The 26,248-nt window shown below is 41.9% G+C and overlaps 1 protein-coding gene across 2 annotated transcripts in view; it reads right to left on the reverse strand.

The window, feature by feature from the left end:
* Positions 1-26,248, reverse strand: part of PINX1 (PIN2 (TERF1) interacting telomerase inhibitor 1) — an 85,944-nt gene that overhangs the window by 53,851 nt on the left and 5,845 nt on the right. For both annotated transcript variants that reach the window (XR_004350482.1, XM_032635843.1), the window contains exons 4-6: positions 25,459-25,537; positions 14,429-14,521; positions 8,260-8,336 (exon numbers count right to left, since the gene is read on the reverse strand). Coding sequence is in view for 1 of the 2 variants with exons in the window: in XM_032635843.1 (XP_032491734.1) it covers positions 8,260-8,336; positions 14,429-14,521; positions 25,459-25,537 (249 nt within the window). In the remaining variant the exon portion in view is untranslated. The remainder of the gene's footprint in view (positions 1-8,259; positions 8,337-14,428; positions 14,522-25,458; positions 25,538-26,248) is intronic.

A 26,248-nucleotide genomic window follows, 5' to 3' on the forward strand; every position in this document is an offset into this window, starting at 1 on the left:
CCCATGCTGCCTCCCTTCTCTGAGTAGAAATCTTTCTGTGAATTTCATCCATCAGTACTAGTTCCTCCTCTGAAGTTTACCAAACAAATCTGACCCCTGAAACCATTCGAAAGTTCGAAGTCAGGATCTCTCTGTAGTCCAGGCAGAATTTCCTAACTGCTCATCTAATTGTTCCTGTGTATAACATGCTTTCCAGATACCTCTGTCCGTAATGCCATGCTCTGAACACATTCTTATAAAATATGGGACCCAGGCCTGAACAGAACAAATACAGTCACCAGTGCAGAAAACACCTCAAACACCTGCTGCTTTCAGCTGCTTCTAAAGCAGCAGCCCAAGCCTGCATTCAGGACAGTTGCCACACTGCATATTTTGGCTTAGGTTAAACTTGTGGTCAGGTTACATGTCCCAGGCTCTAAGGTAATTCTCATTCAACTGCTACCAGATTAGTTCTTTCCAAGGATGAAATGAGACTTTACATATCTTCACAAAATTTCATCTATTTAGTTTTGGCCAAATGTCCCAGCTTAGAGAGATTATTTTGAATCTTGATTCTGTTATCAATGGTCAAAACACTTGGGACTTCCCAGTGGTTAAGACTCCGTGCTCCCACTGCAGGGGGCATGGGTTCGATCCCTGGTCCGGGAACTAAGATCCTGCATGTCATGTGGCGCAGCCAAAAAATACACATGCTGACAAGAATTACTGACGTCATCATTGCTGGCAAAAAACAAACTATATAAATGTATTATTTATATAGTGTTATTTATTAGTATTAATAAATACATTATATTATTATAACAGTTACATTATTAAAACTAATGTTATTTATTAGTATTATTTATATAGTATTATATATAAATGTATTATTTAGCTTGTTTGTGGGCTTAGTTTAAATTTACCTCTGACTAAAAGGTTCTTCGTCATAAGATCACCTTAAGCAAGCACTAGGCTGGAAGGCTGCTCACCTTTTGAATGGTGATGCAGATCTGGGTGAGGCAGGAGGCAGAGTGACAGAGGTTTGCAGGAAGTGGGCACATTCAAATATAAGAGCCCACATCTGGTAAGCCATTTACAAAACTCAACCCAGTTCACAAATACGGGTTACGAACATGAAAATTCAGAACCAGTGAGAAACAGCCTTCATTTCAAAGGTGTTTCAAGTAAAAAATTTTTAAAAAAAAGAGAGAGAGAGAGAGACTTCTTTTCCCAGTGATCTTCCCCTCTGAGTTATTTAGGGTAGTCTATAGAACTAGAAGAAAGACTGGTCTAAAATACCCCATGAATTCAACCACCCAAAAGAGAAGAATCTGCTTGGAAGTTAGTTTTCAGATTTGACAGTCAGCAAGATATGGGAAAGGGGATTGGTGATGATTAATGAGAAAGGGACACAAACCACAATGAAGTCATGCTTTGGTTCAAAAAGCAAAAGCTATCAGAGGAATGCACGGCAAGTGATCATTAGCTGGGTATCCTGAGAGAACATAAGAAATACATGGTTTCTAATTCAATCAGGTTATAAAGGTGAAGAAATTGACAATTATTTGGCCCAAAGCCTATGCCAGAAGCGTGTTGTTTAGAGAAACAAAGTAGAAATGCTGGTAACACACTCTCAGTCCTCGCTATGGTTTAGGAGTATTTTCTCTAGTGATAAGGCTGAATCAGGAAACAAGCTGGATAGAGGAAGGAAACTGGGAAGGTGGGGGAGGGAAAAAATGAGAGAAGGGAAAAAAGAAAGGAGTATCAGGAAGTTCAACGAGATAGGAACTAACAGAATTTGTTTTTCAGTATCTCCAACTTCAACTTGCAACCAAGTGAGAAAAGACACACACACACACACACACACACACACACACACACACGTGCCTCTAACTCCCAGCAGGCACTGGCCAGCACAAGTACCCGCTGCAGGTCTCATGGGGCCCTAGTAATTTCAATTCCACATATTCAATCATTTCCTTGTCTCCGTAGGAAGTGCATACATCTCCAGTTTAGGCGTACTCCAATCCAGAGTTACCATCTTCCCATGAATATAGTCAGAGTGTAGTCCCTGAAGAGACAGGAAGGCTTTAACTTCTACTGCAATGAAAAACAGTCAAGCCTGTGAAAAACTATTCCAGAGTGAAATGCAATGTTGGAAAACCAAGTTCTGGCAAACAGGATTGATTTTTAAAAACATAAAATGGCATAAGCAAACATTCATTCAATAATCCTTCCTCAAAAATCTACTATGGACACTAGTGGGTTATGCTTGGCATTGGATTGAAATTAGTTGATGGAATTTTCCTGTTCTCAGAGAAGAGGGAGTTATTTACTGATCAAAACATTTCAAAAAGAAAAAAATACTTCAAATATCAACCATAAAGCTATACAAGCCATGATTTTTAAGATGAGTAACAAGTCTATTTTTTTAAAAACAGAAGTACAATGAAATTTCAATTTACTGAATCCCTACCGTGTGCCAAGCACTGAACAGATCACACACTGGGGACCCAGGAACAAGTACAGCGTAAGTCCTCTCTCTTTAAGTAGGTCATTGTCCATCCAGTGTATGTGACAGATGAGAAAGTCCACATGTAAAAATACAGTGGATCAGGCTTCCCTGGTGGTGCAGTGGTTGGGAGTCCGCCTGCCGATGCAGGGGTCGCAGGTTCGTGCCCTGGTCCAGGAGGATCCCACATGCTGCAGAGCGGCTGGGCCTGTGAGCCACGGCTGCTGGGCCTGTGCGTCTGGAGCCTGTGCTCCGCAACGGGAGGGGCTGTGGCAGTGGGAGGCCCGCGTACCGAAAAAAAAAAAAAAAAAAAAAAATACAGTGGATCGATTTCTTCATTAAATGTATAAAGGTCAGGGACAGAATAGAAGGCGTAATTTAAACTTCATAAACGTGTCCTGGACATCTTGAGTTTAGCTTGGGTTGTTGTTTTGTTTTGATGTGAATCTCTTTTTATTTCTGCATATTATAAGCAACTCGTACTACCCTCACAAAGAAAATTTTCTTTTTTGGATTGGGAAGAGTTTGTTTTGTTTTTATGCATAGTCCTGGATTTAAAGTTTCTTTAGGGTTCAAGGACTCCTGTGAAAATCAGATGAAAGCACTGGACTTTATATATCCAAACACACATGCAGACAGACCCACACACAAATTCTTTACGCAGTTTAAAAGAGTTCACCAACCTCCCCATAATGAGTGTACCCCAAGACACTGCCCAAGGAGCTCTCCCATGCTGACACATTACAGATGGCAAATCTGTCACATTATGATACACCCTATATTTATATATCACTTTACGGTTTGATATACTTCCAGAATTACTAAAGTAAATGACTTAACCGATAACCTTGGGCTTTAGAGACATCAAATGATCTAATTCTACAAGGCGTTCTCGAAAGACCCATGAGACAGAAGACATAAAATCTAGCATGGAAAAGTGCAGGAGGCAGGTCACTGAAACTACAATCAGCCCTTAAAAACCTGGGTATTGATCATCACTGATATGAGCAGACTCAGCATCAGACCGTGAGAGATCCAATGATCCATATACATGATATTCTATTTCAGATCAGACAATTCAATTAGCAACAGTGATTGCTGGGGGGAGGAACTGTGGTGGAGGGAGCATGACTATAAATGGGGCCAGCATGAGGGAGACGTTCGTGGTGAGGGAACAGTTCTGCATCTGAATTCGACAGTGGTTACAGGATCCACAAACGTGATGACATGGCACAGAACTACACACAGATCGCACCAACATCAGTTTCCTAGTTTTCATCTTGTATGATAGTTAATAAGATGTAACCCCTCTGTACTATCTTTGCAACTTCCTGTGGATCTATAATTATTTCAAAATTAAAAGTTTTAAAAAAACAAAAAGCAAAAAAACCTCATGACGTATTAATTAAGGGCTGCTAATGTTTTGGGGATATATGTGTGTGTGTGTGTGTATGTGTATTTAGAGCATTCAGTTCATTTGAGAGACCAGAAAATACACAAGTAACATGGTACCTATGCTCCAGGAACTCAAGCTAGCTTGTTCTTAATTGAGCCTGCCTACAGCTCCAATGACAAAGTAAAATGTTCCCAAAGCTGGCCCAGGCATTTGGTAATATGCTTCCAAACCCCTAACAGTTCAACTCTGATTGAAGGCAAGGTAGTGACGTTTTGAAACTTAAACTATTATTTTCAGCAAAATGAGAATCATTTTTCCACAAAGTTCTGTTAAAATATTAACTATTTATGTCTCTGGCAAAATCTCAAATAAAATATCTACATCATAACTAGATCATTAAAATGCAGATTTTTTTTTTAACACAACAGAAGTTAATTAACATTGGCAGTAGTGTGGTACAGGGGAAAGAGCACTGACTTTGGAGTCAGAGGGATGTGGATTTCAATCCCATCTGTGCCACTTCGGAGCCTGGTAACAGACCTTTCCGAGCCTCTGCAAAAGGTCGATAATGATGCCTACTTCATAAGACAGTTACGAGGATTAAACAGAGAAATGAGTGCCTAGCACAGTGTCTGGCACACAAATGCTTAATAAAGCTGTAATTTCTATGATCGTAACAGCCAGCGGTTGTAGAAATCAGCGGGCTGGGCTTAATGTGAGAGGTATGACGCTCCCCAAGCCTGATGTGGACAACGCCCAAGGTTCTTTAAACCTAGATGCAAAGACAGGATCAGTATCAGCACCTTATCCAAAGCACCCAGAGAGGTAGTACCGCTTTAACATTTCATACCACCATGGTTTCTGAGACTCCAGAATCTGACCTCCAGCAGCGCCTTGGCCTCGGTAATGCCAAAGATTGACTTGAGGCCAATGTTGCTATGGGGGTCAAGGGAGTAAAACAAAGCAATATTCCTGCCAGCTGAACACTGGAGCCAAAAGAGGTTGTGTTTTCAAACAGATCTGATCAAAGGACTCCAGCCCTCAGCTAGAAGGGCTGTTGTAATTAACATGGTAAGGTTTCTTAGCAACGGTTTACTTAGCAACAACGAAGGTACAGGTATGCCTCAATAAAAGCGAACTCAATATATGAAAATCCATATGTGTGTAAAAGACAAATTTAAAAGTGACTGCTTTACAGACAGGTGTTTTATTTGGTGCCTAAAAAAATGTGATTAGATTTAAGTACATATACACATGCAGGTGTGTGTCAAATGTAAAATACTGCAGAGATAAAAGAAACGAAATTGAGTTATTTGTAGTGAGGTAGATGGACCTAGAGTCTATCTTACAGAGTGAAGTCAGAAAGAAAAAACAAATACTGTATGCTAACACATATATATGGAATCTAAAAAAAAAAGGTCACGAAGAACCTAGGGGCAGGACGGGAATAAAGACACAGACCTACTAGAGAATGGACTTGAGGATATGGGGAGGGGGAAGGGTAAGCTGGGACGAAGCGAGAGAGTTGCATGGACATATATACACTACCAAACGTAAAATAGACAGCTAGTGGGAAGCAGCCGCATAGCACAGGGAGAGCAGCTCAGTGCTTGGTGACCACCTAGAGGGGTGGGGTAGGGAGGGTGGGAGGGAGGGAGACGCAAGAGGGAAGAGATATGGGGATATATGTATACGTATAGCTGATTCACTTTGTTATACAGCAGAAACTAACACACCATTGTAAGGCAATTATACTCCAATAGAGATGTTAAAAAAAAAAAAAAACACTGCAGAGGCCCCATGCGCTCCCTGCGGCACATGTGGCAGTGCCACCAGCGGCAGCGGCATCGCCCGGGAGCTCCTCAGAAATGCAGAATCTCAGGTCCCACCCAGCCCTTGTGAAACAGAACCCACAGCTTAACAAAAGTCCCAGAGGATTGTGTACACATGAGGATTGAGAAGCCCTGCTCTAGGCAATAGTCCTGACACTACAGCCAAGGCTCCAACAGGCAGAGTTACCCGTCAGGGCCTCTACTAGTGGTTCTCAAGCCTTACTCCTCATTACACGGCAGAATAAACACCTGAATCATCTGGGTAGGATATCTTTTCTTTTAATTAAAAAAAAACAAACAAAAGGGCTCTCTCTTTTTTTTACGTGCTGATGCCCAAACCCTAACCCAGACTTTGGATTTCATTGATCTGGGGTGGGACCCTGACAAGAGCAGTTTTTTTAAAGCTCCTCAGCCCATTCTTGTGCAACCGTGGTGGAGAAGCACGGCTCTAGAGCAGGAGCTGCACCTTGATAGGACACAGCCTCTCCACCAAGCAGGATCTTAAATGCATCAGCAGAATGAGAGGTTACGATGTGCCTGGATATCATTCTTGCACAAAACACAGAATTATATCAAGTTTGGTCTTCTCCACACCAAGTGTACCAAAATAGATTTTCCCTGGGCTAGTACTAGGGAACTGTTTCTGGAACTCCTCAAATACAGGGGAACGGCTCGCTTTAACCAGATCATAAACGACTACACCGCCAAAAAGTCAAGTACCGTGCAGTGCTGAAAAACCTTATGGCATCCCACACCAGTAAGCCCTCAAATAGATAGCGATCAGAGGATGAGAAACCTCTCATCTCCTATAACAAAAAGCTTTCCTGTGCTTACCACATAAATTCTTTTAAAGTTCTACCAGAAGCCCATAAATAATATTTCCTTCCCCGATCTGTTCAACTGTACAATTTCAAAGAGGATGCTGGAGAGAGAGGACGCTGGCTGGGGGCAATGAAGGCTGGCAGCAGGGAGAATCAAGTAATCCAAGGCAAGGATTCAGAAAAGCCGGTGCAGTGGGAATGCACGACTGGGAGAGCTGGGACAGAAAGACAGTCCCCGGGGACCCAGGGAGGGGTGTGGCGCTGAGTCAAGGCGCAGGGTGTGGCCAGGCGGGGTTGTTAGGGCAGAGCAGAGGCTCAGAGAGCATCCCTGAGGGTACTGAGGACGCTGGAAGGAGGGGAAAACTGAGATAAGCCAGGGGGTTGGTGAAGTCCTTGGTGAACCAGGCAGAGGGCCTAATCCACATCCCACAGGAACCAGGGAGGGGCGGAGCAGAGGTGTGACCAGAAGCTGGGTTGTCTGATGACCCTGGCTCTTTTTTTCAACAGCCTCCTGTGAATGAAGCATCCAGTGCAGCCTGAACTCGGGAGGCTCCCTCCCTAATGACCCACCTGCCTGGACATAACTCAGCAGAGCTGCAGGAAGTACCGCTCAGCAGGCCCCGGGGCCCAGGCCTCCCTCCTCTGTCCTCATGGCTACACATGAGGGGGCAGAAAAGTGCTGAAAGACTAGGAGTTTGGTCCTAACCCACAAAGGAAGTCACCAAACAAAATTTCCAATAACTGGTAATTCTGAAGTCTTTGAAAATTATATTAAGTAACAAATAGCTACCATCCTGGAAAATTTTCTGACAGTCTGGAGAAATGTCAGAAATAAATGAAACACGTCTTTTTTGCTCTGTAGTCATCAGGGCCTTGACTAGGAACCAATAAAGGAACGTGAGTATGACACATCAGATTAGCTGAGTAATAGTTACCATAGCTAGTGAGAGCAACCATATATTTCAGATTTTCATAGATATCAATAAGATCAATTTTAAATATTTTTATCCCATTATCTCCAGAAATGCATATTCTAAGAATCCTAATATTTTGATACGCAAACGACATCCAGGGCTGCCTCTTACAGTTGGAAATGGCACAAAGAACTTTGTGCTGTATTACAGAGCCCAATTTAATAGTTAGGATCATGAATTATGGATGCACCCCATTCAGGGTGCAGTTTAGTCACTCGATTCTTGTCTTCTAGTTTTGAAACAAACAATATTGTACAACGGAGGGAATACCACATCTAAATCCCTTCCAGATTCTCCATGCCGATCCAACACTGTCTCAAAACGCTTTTCAAGCGGAAGAGCCCAGGACCGAGCGTGAGTCTGACGGTCTTCCCCATAGCCGCGCTCCAGAGAGAGCTACGCGGTCTGAGCAAAGCGAGCAAAATGGCTGCCTGCAGCGAGCCCCTCCCTCTCTCGTGCAGCCGGGAGATGCTGGCCCCGTTGAATCCATCAGCAACAGGCGTTCTTCCCGGAGGTTAGTCTAGTCCTCACACCAGGAGGGAAAAAAGCCCAGAGAACACACATTCTTTTTAAAGTTCCTTATAATACATATCATCTATCAAGTATTACTATTCAGAGGACACCATTTAGCCTTTGTATGAAGCCTCTAGAAGGTTTTTTTGGTAACTGCCTGGAAAGTACTATGAGTAATAAATATACATAGTTCTATACACAGTTGAAAAATCAATCGTATGTGGTTTAGTACCTCGGGAGTCTTCTTATTCTGTCTTTTCCCAAAAATGCAGTCAAGATCTGTTTGGCTCCGAGACGAGAGATCCTTCCCTAGAAAAACATGACGCCTTCAGTAATATATTCTTTCTAAAATAAGGAATACAAATATAAACCGTGAAACTCCTGAAAGCAAGATGGGTTTTGGAAAAGAAATAAACAATTTTATAAACTACTGACCTTCTGTTTCCCCTTCACAGATTACTGCAATTAAATAAATTTAAAAATCAAATAAGTGAACCAGAACCCTTGATTTTCTCTTAATGTTAGAAACTGCCCTGAGAGCATGGAGATCGAGAGGAAAGCTCAATTCTACAGCAGCTCTACTACTGGTATGCCTTCAAGGTATGATTTCTGGACCTCTGGGCTCCCCACTTAGAAAACAGATCCTGTTTACTTCAAGGAGACATGAGCTACTTACTTAGGATTATGAAATGCAGGATAAAAAAAATGCTGCTAAGAAATGTAGCTCCAAAACCCCACATGAGCACAGGAACGAGAACATACTGCATTTGACACATAGAAGCTCAATAATTAATTGAATGAACGAAATTTTTTTAATAAATGCAAATAAAATTCATTGCATTAGGGTGAAGGGTTTCAGATTTTTCTCTTTAAATTTTTTTACTGTAATAGCTATATCATTTTTAAATAAAAGGATACATAATAAGAGTCGGAAATTAAATGGCTTCTGGCAAAAACAGTGTCCAAAGGATCCTTGATTCTTATTAAAAACCCTAAACTCTTTAACTTAATTTCAAACCCACAAACCAACTAATTTAAAATTCACTTCTACGGAATTTCCACTTCTACCAATAATACCCTGTGAGCAGTGGACCAAATCTAGTCCCATTTGTCAACTTCACGGTAAATGTATTCTAAAATGTAACTACTACGTATAAAGTCTTGAGGCTCCGGGGGAGTGAGGCTCTGGGTTAGACACCAGAGTCTTTGTTCTGCGTTGGAAGCCTGAGCTCCACTGTCACAGACCCACTTATCTTCTTGGTTTCCTGCAGCAAACTGACTTGGCAAAGTACCGTCATGACCCAGAAGGGTTCTAGTTCACTGACTATCACTGGGGCATTCAAATATGATATTGCTCAGTGACTCCATGAAATTAAAAAAAACAAACACCCTTCGATTTAATGCAAAACCAGGCGCCAAAACCAGTTTCCTAGGCTGCAGTACCAGACTCATGGGTCCTGTCAGTGCAACCTGTTCCTGCCAGGAGGACAGGCTCGTGCGTGGCTCTGTGCTGCTCTCGCCTCTCTTCCTGAGCTGGAAATAAATGAAGCTTCCTGGTTCTACCTGGTTATTATGTAGAACCCAGACAGAAGACCCCAAAGGAAAGCTACTCGACAGCAAAATGAAGCCTATCCCAGATGGGAACTCAGAAAATGAACCAGAAAAGCAGGGAATAAAACTGGTGGGGAGAAGTGGACAACGTTCATGAGGTCTGAGATCTATTCCAAGCTTTGCCCTCAGCAGAACCCATTCTGCATGGCAGAGCACATTCGGGTAGCAGTTTCTAGTTCAGAAAAAGGAGTTGTACTGAGTTCAAAATACGTGGCAGCCACCCATCCCTAAGCTAGCTCCTGAAATGGAAGAGATACCCTAAAAGAAATGCAAATGACAATCTCTTTTACAGCAACTGAACTAAAAGGAATGCTGCAGGGGTTAAGGAAGGGAGGGTACATGCAAGATGACAATTCTAAAACGGGATGTCAAAACACGAACACGCAGTGATGAAAAACAAATCTAGAATCAAAGGGAAAGCTGTCAAGCTAGTAGAGAATGTACCAATGAAGGCGCAAGTGTTTCTAAAGTTTTGGTGATGGGTTCTCGTATCAGAAATGTCTACCCTTTAGCAAAGTTCACTTAAGTAAATGTAGAAACCAGGATTGTTACAGGCCTTGCTCTGGATTTGATCTGGAAAACAAAACACAGAGAAGAATTAACAGAGACCAATGGAAAGGAACTTAAAGGTAGATAAAACTGTGAAGATGGAAGTGATGTTGAAATAGTTATTAGTTAATGGTCCTGGCTGAATAGTTTACAAATGTTATAAAATTATGGCCAGTTTTGAATAAAATATACATGTTAAAAATGAGTTTGAAAGTTACTGGCCTCAGTTCTGAATGACGGTCAAATCACAGCAAATACTGTTGATAAACTTGTCTCAGAGAAAATGACAGTCAAAAAACTGAACGGAATAGGAAGTATATGTTATCTGCCTGGATTTGGTTTATTTATCTACCAGTCTTCAACTGTCCGTATCATTTCAAGGACCGAGGAAAAAAGGTTCTAGTAGCCAAGCTGATGTAACAAAGTCCATGAAAGGATGATCTGATACTTTCAGAGAACAGCAGTTTATTTATGATCATTTTAGCTGTTTTTCTAATCATGAGGATTATCAGGTGTTCCTGTCTATCAGTGCAGCAAATTGGAAGAGAGGAACATGACCGCAGCCAGACACCCTTACAACACCAAGAAGTCCATATGGGAAGCAAATAAAACGATAAAAAATAAACGTAAGAGCTTAATAATCATGGAAATTTGGAACCTCTTAGTTTAAGGACAAAAGTCACAGAGAGCCCAACAAGCGCTAAGGCGAAAACTGTATTATAGCACTGTATTATATCCAGGACTCAAACAACTGAGTTTTTCTACTCAGAGTAAAGGGGCAAGGGTAAGGAAATGCAGGTTTGAGAAATATGTTTGTTAAATAAAAAACACTGAAGGGTTACGTAGGTAGCTTCACTTGCTTAGAAAATTTATTTGCATTCCCCAATCAAGAAGGATAAAACAAATATTATATTTTGATTTTGTTTTTTAATGAAAACACACAGGACTGATAATAAGCCTAGGGCAGAAGATTAAGAAAACTTCACTGAAAGGGTAATAATGTGAGAAAATCAGGAAACCTGAGAGAATCAGAGCAGGGGGGTAAAAATAAGTGAGACCCTCACAACCAATAATAAGACAGTCGGAACTTCTTAAAAGCCTGCAGTGGTGCTACTTCACAGTTAAATGTCAAAAGAGCCAGAGCCTGAAGAGGAAACGGAACACCCATCACCCGAGCCTGACAGCAGGGGGCCAGCTGGGCCAGGACACTACAGTCCACGTCCAGACCAGGAGCCGACTACACGGACACGCACTCTGAGTGTAGTTTCCTTGTTTAAGGAGTGAAGTATCACAAATTGTCACAGGAATGAGAAGCCTGAATAAACTACCACAGTGAAGCCACACAAGTACAGTGTACACAACCTTCCACCCACCCACTACATGACTGGGAGCAACAAGCAATGCTCTCTGGACAACGTCTCACTGTATAATATTAAAAACCTCGAAAACGGCTTTGGAGAAATTTATATTTTCCCTATTGTTTTTTCTCTGCAGATATGGCCTTGCCAAACATTTTTCAAATTAAAAGAAACCACTGCTGAAGTTAGGCTTTTAAACAAATATGGATGAAACTAACATTTTGAAATTATGTAATAAATGATGTCAAATTTAAATTATAAATTTAGGACTAGAGAAAGGAATAATTATGTATCAGAACTAAAATGCTACAGCCAATATTTAGGCAGTAACCAATTTTACAATGCTATTTGCTACTGTAATCTTTATCTTCACTCTTCACACCAGGCTAAATAAAATGCCGTCTTTCCATGTTTTAGTTTCCTGGACCATAGATGGAGTTACAGTATGAATCATCCTCATTAAACAAGTGAGTTAGTTACTGTACTACGAGCATACCCATGGGCAAAAATCCTTATCATCCACTATGCTGTGCACATCAAAATGTCCACACAACGGCATCATTTCTGGTAAGCTCTAAAGCACAACCTATTTTAGAACTCAATAATGACTTAAAAATCTTTCATTTCACAAAAATGGAAACTGAGGCTAAAAGAGGGGAAGAGGTTGAGTGATTTGTGTGAGACAGTCATGGCCAGAATCCAGTTTCCTGTGGCCTAAGATAGTCTTCCTTGGAGGAAACTGAGAGGTTATCATTCACATCCAGTGACAACAGCTGCTCTACAAGGAAAGATTTCTTTCAGTAAGTTAAAGAACTTTAAAATAAACGTTTGGGGGACTTCCCTGGCAGTCCAGTGGTCCAGCATGGAGGCGCTTCCACTGCAGGGGGCATGGGTTCAATCCCTGGTCAGGGAACTAAGATCCCACATGCCGTGCCGCATGGCCAAATAAATAAATAAATAAAATTAAAAATAAATAAATAAGTAAATAAAAATTAACTTTCACTGTGAATTGCTGAGATGGACGGTAAATGAGTATTTTCCTCACTACCTGGATTTCTGCCTCCCTCTATCTTTCCTATTTATTCCCAATCTGCAATTCCTCTATTTTCCACTCAATCTTCTCTGCTACCTTTGTTACAACATATGTTGAATTACCCTCCCTACATACCAATGCCCCCTGCTCCCCAAACAAGGCTAATAAATAAGCAAACCTCATTTTAAAAGAGAGAAAAGGAAAGCACAACACACCAAGCAGGCTGATAGGGTCACCTGGCAAGGGGGTGGCTTAACTAGTAACAGAAAGGAGATACTCCCGGCATCCATTAGATTAAAGAGGTTTATCCCAGCTTCGGCAAATGCTTCAGATGAAATCATGCATGCAGTCAGGTACAAAAGGAAAATGAGAAGATTCTATTCTCAAAAGTCAAAGCTTAAAAGGCTGCCATACTACCCAAAAGTCACAGCGCACTTTTAATTTCATTTGTGCTCAGCACCCCTCCTGCTGTATCTATTTTTTGTTTTTTTCCTATAGGGTCTAATGAGAAGGAGGGATATTTAAGGGGTTGGGTATGAAGGGACCATTTAGCCTCTCCCGACAAGGACAGAGGGGCCAACAAGGATTGCTTTCTGTCCTGCAGCAGGTCGGGGTGGAGAGGAACCCTGCTCAGAAGCCATACGGGAGAACGACAAAGGTTCTACCCTGACAGAAAGAAGAGAGGTTAACACGACGAGCCAGACAAGCCATACCTGCCGGGACAGGGAAGGGGAAGCCCCAGTCTCTCCCTGCACGCGTCCCCGAAGCCAATCGGCTCTCTCCTCCCTTCAGCTCTGCCATGAGCCCTCCCTCAAACCAAACCCAGTCTACCTTTTGGGGTCCTGGCTCCAAATGAGAGCCACCATTAACAGTTTAGAGTAGTGAGAATTCCAGTGCCCACTGCTATTCAGCAGGGTTCTAGGTGTCAGGGAATTCCCAATCATGCCAACGAGACTAAAGCAAAGACACGTGCTTTTCCTGGCATACAGAGGTAGAAACATACATCCACTCTCCCACAGACGAACCATCAAATGGTGACTAGATAACATAGTTATCATACTTACACTTTAAGTATATTAATGTAATAAATAACGTTTTGTGCCTGAAAAGTACACTTAGTACACAACACAGTTCCATGGGAACACATCTGGGGAGTTGATGAGTTTGTTAAATGGTTTCTTTCCAATACAAGACTGCCACCTAGTGGTTAAAGAGGACACCTGCACCCACGACTGACCGTGTAGGTACAGCACTGGGAAGGGAGTGGGGAGGTGGTGATGAAGGAAGACATGTTTTCTAACACTATTTTTGCAATGACCATGGAACACCTAAGTTAACACTACATGAAACACAGAAACGGTGTGGCATAATAGAAGAGTCAACTCGGGAGTGAGATTTTTCATACTGGAGATCTCAACATGGCGCATAATTCTCTAAATTGGCACATTTTAGGAGCTGTTCAACACCAACATTAAGCTCTGAAAAACAGGAAAATGTAAATAAAAATGTTGAGCGATAAATTAAAATTTTCTGATCTAGCCACATAAAGTCCCTTTTCTCTTCTAAACAGCAAGTTAGCTTCCACACTCAGCTTTTTACCAAAGGTCTGAAGCCGAATCTGGGGCCCACCTCAGAACGAATGAGTCTGCGTCTGCACCCTAACAAGACCCCCGGGGACTCACAGCAAGAGCTGAAACGTCAGCGCTGCTTTAGATCAATCCAGTCAGTGCGGGCCTCCTTCCCCATTTTGTAAGTAAAACAAGTGATGCTGGTGAAGAGCTAAAAATGCTTTAAGAAATCCAGTGTGAACACAGAGATTTCAAACAAGTAAAGAAATGCTTAAATTTTACCTTTTGTGAATTTCATATAATGAACACGGTTTTTGGAGATTTTGGACTTCTCTTCAAGGCTGAAAGATTTCTTTTCCTTGTTGTCTGAGGAGTCTTTTAAAAAAGCATGAAAAGCATTACATTAAACTCTCTGCATTCCATTCTCATTCTCTTACAGTGACACAGTCTTATTTAAATAAAATCCTATGAGACCTATTATTACTGAACTCTAAAAATGAATAGAAATATTCTTAAACTGTGTACTATGGATCTGGCAGGGCTATTCTCCAGAAGTTTATAACATCCTGGAGGAAGAGAAATGAAAACTTCTGTTCACACAAAAAACCTCCACATGAATGTTCATGATAGCTTTATCTGTGATAGTAAAATACTGGAATTAACCCAAAATTCCTTCAATGGATGAATGGCTGAGCAAATTCTGGTACTCCCTTATATGGGACACTACTCCACAATAAAGAGGAAGGAGCTGTTGATGCTGTGCAACAACCCAGATGGACTTCAAGGGCATTATGCTTAAATGAAAAGGTCAATCTACATACTGTATGATCCACTTAGACTGTAACGTTCTTGAAATGACAAAACTACAGAGATGGAGAACAGATGAAAGGTTTCTAGGGACAAAGATGAAAGCGGAGTTTGGAGGCTGGAGGGGTAGAAGGCGGGTGTAAATACAAAAAGGCATCATGAGGCAGCTCTTTTGTGGTGATGAAGCAATCCTATACCTTGATTGTGGTGATGAAGCAATTCTACACCTCGATTGTGGTGATGGCTACATGAATCTATACATGTGATAAACGTACAGAGCTACACACACACACATATACACACACAAATGAATGAAGGCTAAAAAAAAATAGTGAAAACTGAATAAGGTCTGCGTTCTAGTTAATAGTCAACATGAGTGTCAATTTCCTAGTTTTGATGTTATGCTACGGCTATCTTAGATGTCACCGTTGGGGGAAACTGGGTGAATGGTATTCAGGATTCTTTCTACTACTATTTTTGCAATTTCCTGTAAGTCTATAATTGTTTCCAAAAAAAAGTTCTTTTGAAAAGTGAATAAAGGTAAGACAGATTAAGGATAATCAAAAACAGATTAGAGATGCTAATCAGGTAGAGCATGAAGGCGCAGAGCTGGCACTGAGCCACTGCCTCAAACACCACATTTCACTGGAGGCTCGCCTTTCAGGACAAAAGCAACAACAAAAACAAATCACTGAGGAATAAACTCATGTGGTGACTCCTTTGACAAAACAGGAAAATGTGAGCCAGAAAGCAGTCTTAGTCCTTTGCCTGAAATATCAGAGCACGTAGATCCGGGGTGAGAGTCAGTGACAGGATTCTCAGTAGCTGCCTGTGCTCCCTCATCTTTATCTATTTGTCAAGTTTAGGTAGCAGAAAGAGCACATCATAGGTAGAAAAGAGACTGAATTTTCCTATGGTTATGTCATAAGGAAATATAAATACGAGGTTAGAGAAAGGAGAAAAAAGGTAATTTTCACCATAGTAGTGAAGCGAAACAAGCACATGTCCATTAAACACATTAGCTAAGGGTAATCCCTCCCAGGAAATTAGTCATTTCAAAAGCAAAGTGTAAATTACATAGCAAGGCTCTGAACGATGTTAAGGTAGATGTTTCAAGCTTTCAGACAATGCCTAGCACAGCTTAATCACATCAACAACCTGAAACATTCTCCTCCGCGGTCACTTCCCAAGATCAGCTTGGGACTTTTTCAAAAACATCCCACCAGGAAACTTTCTGCTCTTTTCTGTGGCCAAACACTTTACGTAGCACATAACAGTCTCAATTTTTTTTTTTTTTTTTTTTTTTGCGGTACGCGGGCCTCTCACCGTTGTGGCCTCTCCCGTTGCGGAGCACAGGCTCCGGACGCGCAGGCTCAGCGGCCATGGCTCACGGGCCCAGCCGCTCCGCGGCATGTGGGATCTTCCCGGACCGGGACACGAACCCGTGTCCCCTGCATCGGCAGGCGGACTCTCTACCACTGCGCCACCAGGGAAGCCCAACAGTCTCAATTTTGATGTTCCAAACACAAACTACCATGCACAGTACCAGCTTGAAGTGGCTTTTACCCACTGAAGGCTTATTAAGCACCAGGCGCTGGGCTGTAAGCTTTCTGTGCCATCCTGCATTCCATCTCGGCAACTGCCCTGGAAGGTAGCTGCTAAGACTAATAAGCCGACTTCACAGGGCACTGAAGCAAGAGGGCTAAAATAAGGCCCATCAAGGCGGTGGCTATGACGGAACTGGAACCCAGGCAGATCTGCATGAGAGCACAGATCCTTAACCTCCACACTGTGTGCCAGCGGAGCTGCGCTCACACTTCTGGGGACGTGAGAACCTCCTGGGAGCTTCGCCACCTTCCGAGCACACAGCCTTTCCAGAGCAAACCCGAGCCTGGACACGGCCTAGGGGAGCAGTTTCTACCTGGCTGTCCACACACACGCTTTCCTAAAGCTGCTCTGTTCTGTGTGGATGCATCAATCTGGTCCTCCTTCTTTGCTTCTCCCCTGCGTCCTCCTCCCACTTTACACAAGGGGAGCACAGCTCTCCTCTCACCAGGATCAATAAGGAACAAGCCGCAGTACTGGTGTCATGGAGGCGTCCTTTAATCAAAGCTGCAAACCCAGCACTTCCAAAAAGGTTTTACTGTTCTAATAATTACTTATCAAAATTTATTATTTCCTGGTTTTGTGCATTATAATCTACAAATTAATAAAGACAACCTAATCCAAAGTAAAAGTATTTACCCTTAGGCCTTGGGGCTATGAGAAATAAACCCAAAATTTATATGTATTTGTTTTGTAGCTGAGAAACATAACAGGGTAATGAATTTTTCAAAGTTCAAGCAAAAAATATATTAACATATTATGGGACATATACAAGGGAACTATTTCAGAGGAAAAGAAAGTAGGAAACATAATATCTCTGAATATTAAAGGACTTACTTTTCTGTTTCTAAAGAGATGACCATGGATATCAAATTGCTCTGGTATTTAACATCCACTGGATACATTTGGGACTGATGGAATGCTTTTATTTTAAAATGCCAATTTTCCCAATAGGCAGATATTATATTCTTTGTAACTATTTAAAGCTGTGATTAAAAACATTATAGATGTTGATCTAAAACTGTGAGATAGGGTATACTGTTTTTCGAAATTCCCTCAGGAGCCCTGGGAGCAAAAAAATTTGAAGGTCCCTGTCCTAAACCACACCTTCGTGGATGACAGGTTATCAGCATCCCAGTTTATTTCCAAAATATTTAAAATCACAAGGGACAAGATACCTGACAGAAGTAAAAAGCATTTCTTAAAACCATGACATAAGTCTATCAAAAAGCTGAATTGAGTCTGGGAGTAACTAATTGAGATAGGATAATTTTTAAAAATGAAATTTTAAAGAATATAGAGATTTTTGTGTCCCACAAAGGAATAAGGGTTATTTCTATAATCTTTGCAAGATTCTATGAAGAGAATAGTATAGAATTTCTGTTTAGTTGAAAGGCAAACTGTGTTGATTCGGTAAGCAATCTTAAGGAACTAAAAATATTATTATACCAGAAAAATATGTTACTAGGTTATCGTGTCATCTGCTTGTCAGCTTTAATTCAAGTAATAAAACCAAAAATTCATTTGGATGAAGATACTGTATTTACCAAAGATGACTTGGCAGAAAAATAATCTCAGCTCTCCTGATCCATTTCCCGGCCAGCTTTTCTGTTAAAGGACTATTCTAAAGGCTGGACTGTACTGAGTGAGACGGAGGCAGAGCTAACAGCCCTGTCCCTACTGCAGGGGTGCAGTACCCTCTAGTGGTCTTGAGGTGGAAGTTAACCTACAGATCAGTAACTCAGTCAATGATTTACTATACTTCTATGGCTCTCACAGAAAAAGACTCAGCCTGCACAGGTGAACCTGTGGATGGGGCTGCACACGGACAGGCACCACCACCTGGAGTCTGTTATGCCCTCGCCACCTTCCTGACAAATAACACAGGCTTCCCCGGGTCACTTTCAACACTTCCCTGACCGCCCTTGTGGGAATCCATCAGGAAGGCCCGGCTGCAGTGATTGTGCTCAGCCTGGGCAATCAGCACCAAGGGACCTGTCCCGAACCAGGGTTTTCATGGCTATTACAATGGCATTTCTCAGTTAGCAAACAGTAATCAAGATACCATCAAATTGGAAAAAAGTAACTTTCCAGCTATCACTGTCAAATCTCAAAAGCGAACTGCTCAAAATCTGCTTTCTCTTTTCCACAGCTCCAAAAATGAATCTCATAGCACCTTCTTTTATGGAATCCTGGTGTGATAATTTATGGGCATCCCTATCACTTGAAAAGTTACAAAGTATTCTCTAACTCAGTACATCAAAGGAGAAAGTTATGATACCAAACAAGGTGAGAATTTTCCCTGTTCAAGAATGAACGTGTGGGGCTTCCCTGGTGGCGCAGTGGTTGAGAGTCCGCCTGCCGATGCAGGGGACATGGGTTCGTGCCCCGGTCCGGGAAGATCCCACATGCCGCAGAGCGGCTAGGCCCATGAGCCATGGCCGCTGAGCCTGTGAGTCCGGAGCCTGTGCTCCGCAACGGGAGAGGCCGCAACAGTGAGAGGCCCACGTACCGCCAAAAAAAAAAAAAAAAAAAAAAAAAAAAAAAAAAAAAAAAAATGAATGTGTGGGGCTTCCTTGGTGGTGCAGTGGTTAAGAATCCACCTGCCAATGCAGGGGACACGGGTTCGAGCCCTGGTCCGGGAAGATCCCACATGCCGCAGAGCAACTAAGCCCGTGCGCCACAACTACTGAGCCTGCGCTCTAGAGCCCGTGAGCCACAACTACTGAGCCCACATGCTGCATCTACTGAAGCCTGCGCGCTTAGAACCCGTGCTCTACAACAAGCAAAGCCACCACACTGAGAAGCCCGCGCACCGCAACAGAGACCCCACTCGCTGCAACTAGAGAAAGCCCGCATGCAGCAATGAAGACCCAACACAGCCAAAAATAATAAATAAATAAAAATAAAATAAATTTATTTAAAAAAAAAAATGAACCTGTGAATGCCTCTAGGTAAAAGAACCCAGACTCAAGAGCTTCTGCCTCCATGACGATGGTCACAGTAAAGGCCACCTCAGGTCTGACACCTTAATCATGTCATTGAACCTATTTATGAAAAGTGATGGCCATTATACAACACCAGATTTTCATTAAGGTAGACGTTGATTCCTGATACTCAACTTGTTGCATCTGTACTCTTTAGTTAACCTTCATTACAGGTTTAACATGACATAAATTACTCTTGCCATGTTTTACCTCCAGAAAAGGGCCCATGCAATTTTCAGGAATCTTTTATCACCACAAACATCACCACACGTAGGAGTACTTAAAGTCTGTACAATTAGTTATAAAGCAAACCCCTCGTTACCACCTCCAGGGTTAGAAACAGAACACTACCTGCATCTAGAAGCATCCTGCACCCCTGTGCCTCTTCCTTCTGTAACAGGGGTTCTCAGCCTTGGAATTACTGCATTTTGGGCTGAATAATTTGTTCAGGGCAAGGAGGAGAGACAGAGCTGTGCTGCATCTCCGGCCTCCCGACCAATGTCAGCAACGTCCCCCCCAGTTGTGATCACCAAAAATGTCCACAGATATTGTGAAATATCCCATGGGAGGCAAAATCATCCCCAGTTGAGAACCATTGTCCTAACAGTAACCATTACCATGATTTTGGGGATAACCACCCTCCCCCTTACTTTTCGTTCTGGTTTTAACCATTCTGGGGGGAGAGGGGGTAATAGCCATAGAAAGTGCCTAAAGCACAATGTACTCACATACCTGTGTAACTACCAACTGGGTCAAGAAACAGAACAAGAATAACAGCCCAGGAGTTCCCCATGAGCCCCTTCTCAATCCCAAACCCCTCCCCCTCCCCAAAGGTGATCACTGTTGTGACTTTCACAGTAGAGTACTCACTTCTACTACGAGTAACTTTATAACAAGAGTTATAACAAAATAACTTTGTTTTAACAAAGTGACAAAATAACTTTACCACCCAAGTCTAGTACCTAAATATCATATTTCTGCATTCCATTTGAAGTTCTATGTAAGTGAATCACACTGCATGTTATGCATCCCACTTCTTTCAGTCAACATTGAGTTGATGAGAGTCTTCGACACCAGAAGCAAACTACCACCTGTGGACCAAATCCGGCCCACCACCTCCTTCTGTAAATAAAGTTCTATGGGAACATGGCCACACCCACTGGTTGCTGCTCTTGCTGCTTTCGTACTCCAACAGCCAAGCAGTTGTGACAGAGACGCTTCGGTCTGCAGAATATCTCTTTCCTTTGTGGAAAGTCTGCCAAACCCTGCCCTATACTCTCACATGTAACTTTACTTTATTCTTCATTTCTTTGTATTTACAAATGTGGCAGTCTACTTTTCCGTTCTATTGTTGGCGGACATCTGGGTTATTGCCAGTTTGGGGATACTACAGATAGTGTTTTAAGTATTCTTTCCTTCTGACTGAAGGATGTACATCCTTGGAAATTGCATTTATGGCCTACTGATGGTAAACTTTTTGTCTGAAAATTTATTCTTGAAAGATATATTTGCTGAATGTAAAAGTCTAGGTTGCCAGTTATATTTCCCTCAATATATTACTCCAATGTCTTTGGCTCCCATTGTTAAGACTGTTGCTTCTTTGAAGATAATAAGTATATTGCCTCTGGCTGCATTAAGAATCTTCTCTCTCTTTTGTGTGTGTGTGTATGCTGTTCTGCCATGATGCTATGTTGTCACATCTGTTATTACATTTGCGAGTAGAGACTTTTAATGTAATCTGCATGGATTCTCTCAATTTTCTTAATCTGTGGATTTGCTTTATCACCAGTTCTAGACAGTCTTCAGCCTTTATCTCCTTAATTTTTTTTTTCAAAGTACCATTCAGTCAGAACTCTTTTTTTTTAAACTTTATTTTAGTTATTTATTTTTGGCTGTGTTGGGTCTTCATTGCTGCACATGGGCTTTCTCTAGTTGCAGTGAGCAGGGGCTACTCTTAGTTGCGGTGAGCAGCTTCTTACTGTGGTGGCTTCTCTTGTTGTGGAGCACGGGCTGTAGGCGCACGGGCTTCAGTAATTGCAGTACGCAGGCTCAGTAGTTGTGGCTCACGGGCTTAGCTGCTCCGCGGCATGTGGGATCTCCCCAGACCAGGGATTGAACCTGTGTCCCCTGCACTGGCAGGCAGATTCTCAACCACTGCGCCACCAGGGAAGCCCCTATCTCCTTAAATTTTGCCTCTGTTCCATTCTCTCTCTTCTTGTGCTGCTGAACTTTTATTAGATATTAGATTTTCTCACTTTATCCTCCATCTAAACTTCTATTCCATATTTTCATCTTTCACACCTGCATTACGGATACTATCTTCTAATCTATGGTCTACACTTTCTTCAGCTGTGTCTACTTTATTACACCCAACAGCACATTCAGTATCCAAACCTGTGTGTTAGAAGCCACCTAAAGTCATCAATAATGCAAACTTATGAATACCTGACGGGAAAGAAAAAGCTTAGGAAACAAAGAGATTTGGATAAATTTTCAAATAAATCCCTCCTATCTTTGCTACTCTCTCTCAACTATTCAGGAACTGAAAAAAACTGGGAGATCTAGTTATTTTGGTATTTACTTCATTTCTTTCTCTCACACTAGATTTGAAGTTTCTTCAGAGGGGGAATGAGTCTTTTTATCTATTTCTGTATCCTTAGTCTTCAAATAATACCCTCAAGAAAGTGAAAAGACAACCCACAGAACTGGAGAAAATATTTGCAAATCATATGTCTGATAAAAGACTTGTACCTGGTATATATTAAAAATCCTTACAAGTCAACCATAAAGACACATAGCACAATTTAAAAATGGGCAAAAAATCTGAATAGATACTTCTTCAAAGAAGACACACAAATGGTCAATAATCATGTGAAAAGATGTTCAGCATCATTAGCCATTATAGAAATGCAAATCAAAACCACAATTAGATACACCACTCCCACCAACTAGCATGGCCATAATCAAAAAGACAGATAATACAAAGTGTTGGCTGAGATGCAGAAAAATTAAAACCCTCATACACTGCTGGTATCACCCAGCAATTCCATTCTAAGTATAAACCCAAGAGAAATTAACATATATGTCCACACAAAAACTTGTAAGTTAATGTTCAAAGTTGCATTATTCAAGATAGACAAAAAGTGAAAACAACCCAATGTCCTTCAACTGATGAACAAACTGTAGAATATCCATACAGTGGACTATTATGTGGCAATAAAAAGGAGTGAAGTACTGATACATGCTATAACAAGGATGAACCTTGAAAACATTATGCTAAGTGAAAGAAACCAGTCACAAAAGACCCATGTTGCATGATTCCATTTATATGAAATGTCCAGAATAGGCAAATCTTTTTTTTTTTAACATCTTTATTGGAGTATAATTGCTTTACAATGGTGTGTTACTTTCTGTTTTATAACAAAGTGAATCAGCTATACGTATACATGTATCCCCATATCCCCTCCCTTTTGCGTCTCCCTCCCACCCCTCTAGGTGGTCACTAAGCACCGAGCTGATCTCCTTGTGCTATGTGGCTGCTTCCCACTAGCTATCTATTTTACATTTGGTGGTGTATATATGTCCATGCCACTCTCTCACTTCGTCCCAGCTTCCCCTTCCCCCTCCCCGTGTCAAGTCCATTCTCTACATCTGCATCTTTATTCCTGTCCTGCCCCTAGTTTCTTCAGAAACTTTTTTTTTTTTAGATTCCATATACGTGTGTTAGCATACGGTATTTGTTTTTCTCTTTCTGACTTACTTCACTCTGTATGAGACTCTAGGTCCATCCACCTCACTACAAATAACTCAATCTCGTTCCTTTTATGGCTGAGTAATATTCCATTGTATATAAGTACCACAGCTTCTTTATCCATTCATCAGTCGATGGACACTTAGGTTGCTTCCATGTCCTGGCTATTGTAAATAGAGCTGCAATGAACATCGTGGTACATGACTCTTTTTGAATTATGGTTTTCTCAGGGTATATGCCCAGTAGTGGGATTGCTGGGTCGTATGGTAGTTCTATTTTTAGTTTTTTAAGGAACCTCCATACTCTTCTCCATAGTGGCTGTATCAATTTACATTCCCACCAACAGTGCAAGAGGGTTCCCTTTTCTCCACACCCTCTCCAGCATTTACTGTTTGTAGAGTTTCTGATGATGGCCATTCTGACCGGTGTGAGGTGATAGGTCATTGCAGTTTTGATTTCAGAATAGGCAAATCTTTAGAGTCAGAAAGTAAATCAATGGTTGCCTAGGGTGGCCGGGGGAAGTGGGGAATGAATACTACTGGGTACAGTTTCTTTTGGGGGTGATGAAATGTTTCATAATTGGTTCTGGTGACAACTCTGAATATACTAAAAGCTGCCGGATTGCACACTGTAAATGGGTGAATTACACCTCGACAAAGCTGTTAACAAAAGTGCAGCGACTCCCTGCCCCGCCCCAGAGCCCGCACGCTTAGCCGGTTCTTCTCATTTCCCTTACTACATGTTTCTCAATAATATTCTCATGCTGCTATTTCTTACCGATTTTCAATTGACTTCCAAAAACGGAACTAAGGAACAGGATGCAGTTTTAAATTGGCAACTGAGTGTGGACCTTGTTGAGAAGGTGCACAGAAGCTACCTGGGGGAAGAGTGTTCTAGAGAGAGGGAGGAGCCAGTGCGAAACCCCAAGGCAGGAGCACGCTTGGTGTATTCAGAAACCAGTACAGGAGTTGGTGTGGTCAGGATGGAACTGGTAAGAAGGGGGAGGGTAGGAGACAAAGTCAGAAAGGGAGAGGGTCCATATTGCGTAAGGCTGCAAGTCCGCTGCAGGGGCTTCGGCTTTTATCCTGAGCAGCACAAATGGACTTACATTTTAAAAGAATCACTCTGGCTGTTGGGCTGAGACACGCTGAAGGAGTCTGCGCGTGGACGGAGAAAGGTCAATTCAGAGCAGCAGCTCCCTGTCGGGGCATTCTGCCCAGGGGACACTTGGCACTATCTGGAGATATTTTCGGCTGCGACAACTAGGGGGAGGGGGTGCTAGTGGCACCTTGCGGGTAGAGGTCAGGGATGCTGCCAATCATTCTAAAATGCACACGACATGCCTCACAGCAAAGAATTATCTAGCCCAAAACATCAGCAGTGCCATGGCTGAGAAGACCGGCTTTAGAGGCTCCTGCAATAATCCAGACAAGAGATAACAGCTGCTCAGACCATGCTGGTTACCGTGCAGGTGACATGGAACAGTCAGGGTCTTAATATATTTTAAAGGTAGAACCAACAAAATTTCCTAGTGGAAAAAGTTCTTTGGCTGGAACAGCTGGAAGGATGAAGTTGACATCAACTGAAATGGGGAAGATGGTGAAGAAAACAGGCTGTGGGCTACGGGTGTCAAACAGTTTGCAGGGTGCAGGTGGGGGAGGTACAGAACTGGAGTCTGGACCTGCTAGGTGCCAGGAGTCGACGACACCCTGAATGCAGACACTGAGCAGGGCGTTCAGGAGAGAGGGTGAAGGAGTAGAGGGCAGTGTGGCAGTGGTCACCACACATCGCCCCGTGAGACCAGAGGGCATAAGAAGAGAGCCAGGGCCAAGGAGAGATGAGAGAGGGCCAAGGCCGGAACTGCGGGACCCCGGACATTGTCAGGCTGGGATAAGGGAAAGGCAACAGAGAAATGTAAACCGAATAAAAGCTTTACCTTATCATTCTCAAACTCGTAATGGGGAAAAAAGTGTTTGCTTATGACTAAGGTTAATTCAATGAGAATACCCCTAAAACATAAACAGAAATAACTATTTGTGAGAGCTACAATCAATTAACTTTCAGATATAGGATGCTTACAGTAAAAAAGAGTTGATAAAAGTATCTTAGATCGAGATTATGTCTTCTATAAGCCTAATGGATAAAAAGCAAAGTTTCCTTACCTGCTGTTTCCTGCCCATGGCAAGTGTTCAGTTCGGCCAGAAGCTGGTTAAAATCATCTTGATGAGCAATCCAGCTGTCCTGAAAATACCAAAAACTCAATTAGAGACAAGCCTGTAGTCTACCTAAGCTGCGATAAGATATATATTGGAATCAGGGAAATCTGGTAGTTAATGTGAATTTTTAAATGTTTCACCAAAATATTATTTTATAAATTTGAATGAAAAAGAAATAGTATAATTTGAAATGTAATTTATCTATATCATTATTAAAAATGAGGATCTTGGAAGCTTAAGCCCTGATTTCAAATGTAGATGACTTATCAAGTCAACTTATAGTCAAATAAACAACAGACAACCTGTGTGCAAAATGTTAAAATAAAGCAAAATAAAATATTTTTTTTCTCACTATGGGAAAATTATGTAGGTCAAAGGAAAAAAGCAGTGACAGATTTGAGGGCTCTCTTCTTTGCTCATTTGAGCTGAAAATATTTTGCCCAATTCTGCTTGCTTGCATCCACCCCAATTTCAGAAAACAGCAGTGGGGACGGGAGGAAGAAGGACTCCAGCTTCCCTGAATCAATCAGCACCCATTTATAAGGGGCTCAGTTAATAAGCTCATCGTAACAAAGACGACCTAGCTTTAAAAGAGAATGAACATCTCCAAAACAATATCAACCGGTGGGGAGCAGGGTTTCGATTCGGGAACTTGCCTCATGCATACTTTTTAAAGAATGCTTAAGGTTAAGGTATATTGAATAGGTTTACCGGGCAATGCTTCTCCTAAAAAGTT

Source organism: Phocoena sinus, chromosome 6 (assembly GCF_008692025.1).
Source record: "Phocoena sinus isolate mPhoSin1 chromosome 6, mPhoSin1.pri, whole genome shotgun sequence".
Classification (NCBI taxonomy): Eukaryota; Metazoa; Chordata; class Mammalia; order Artiodactyla; family Phocoenidae; genus Phocoena; species Phocoena sinus.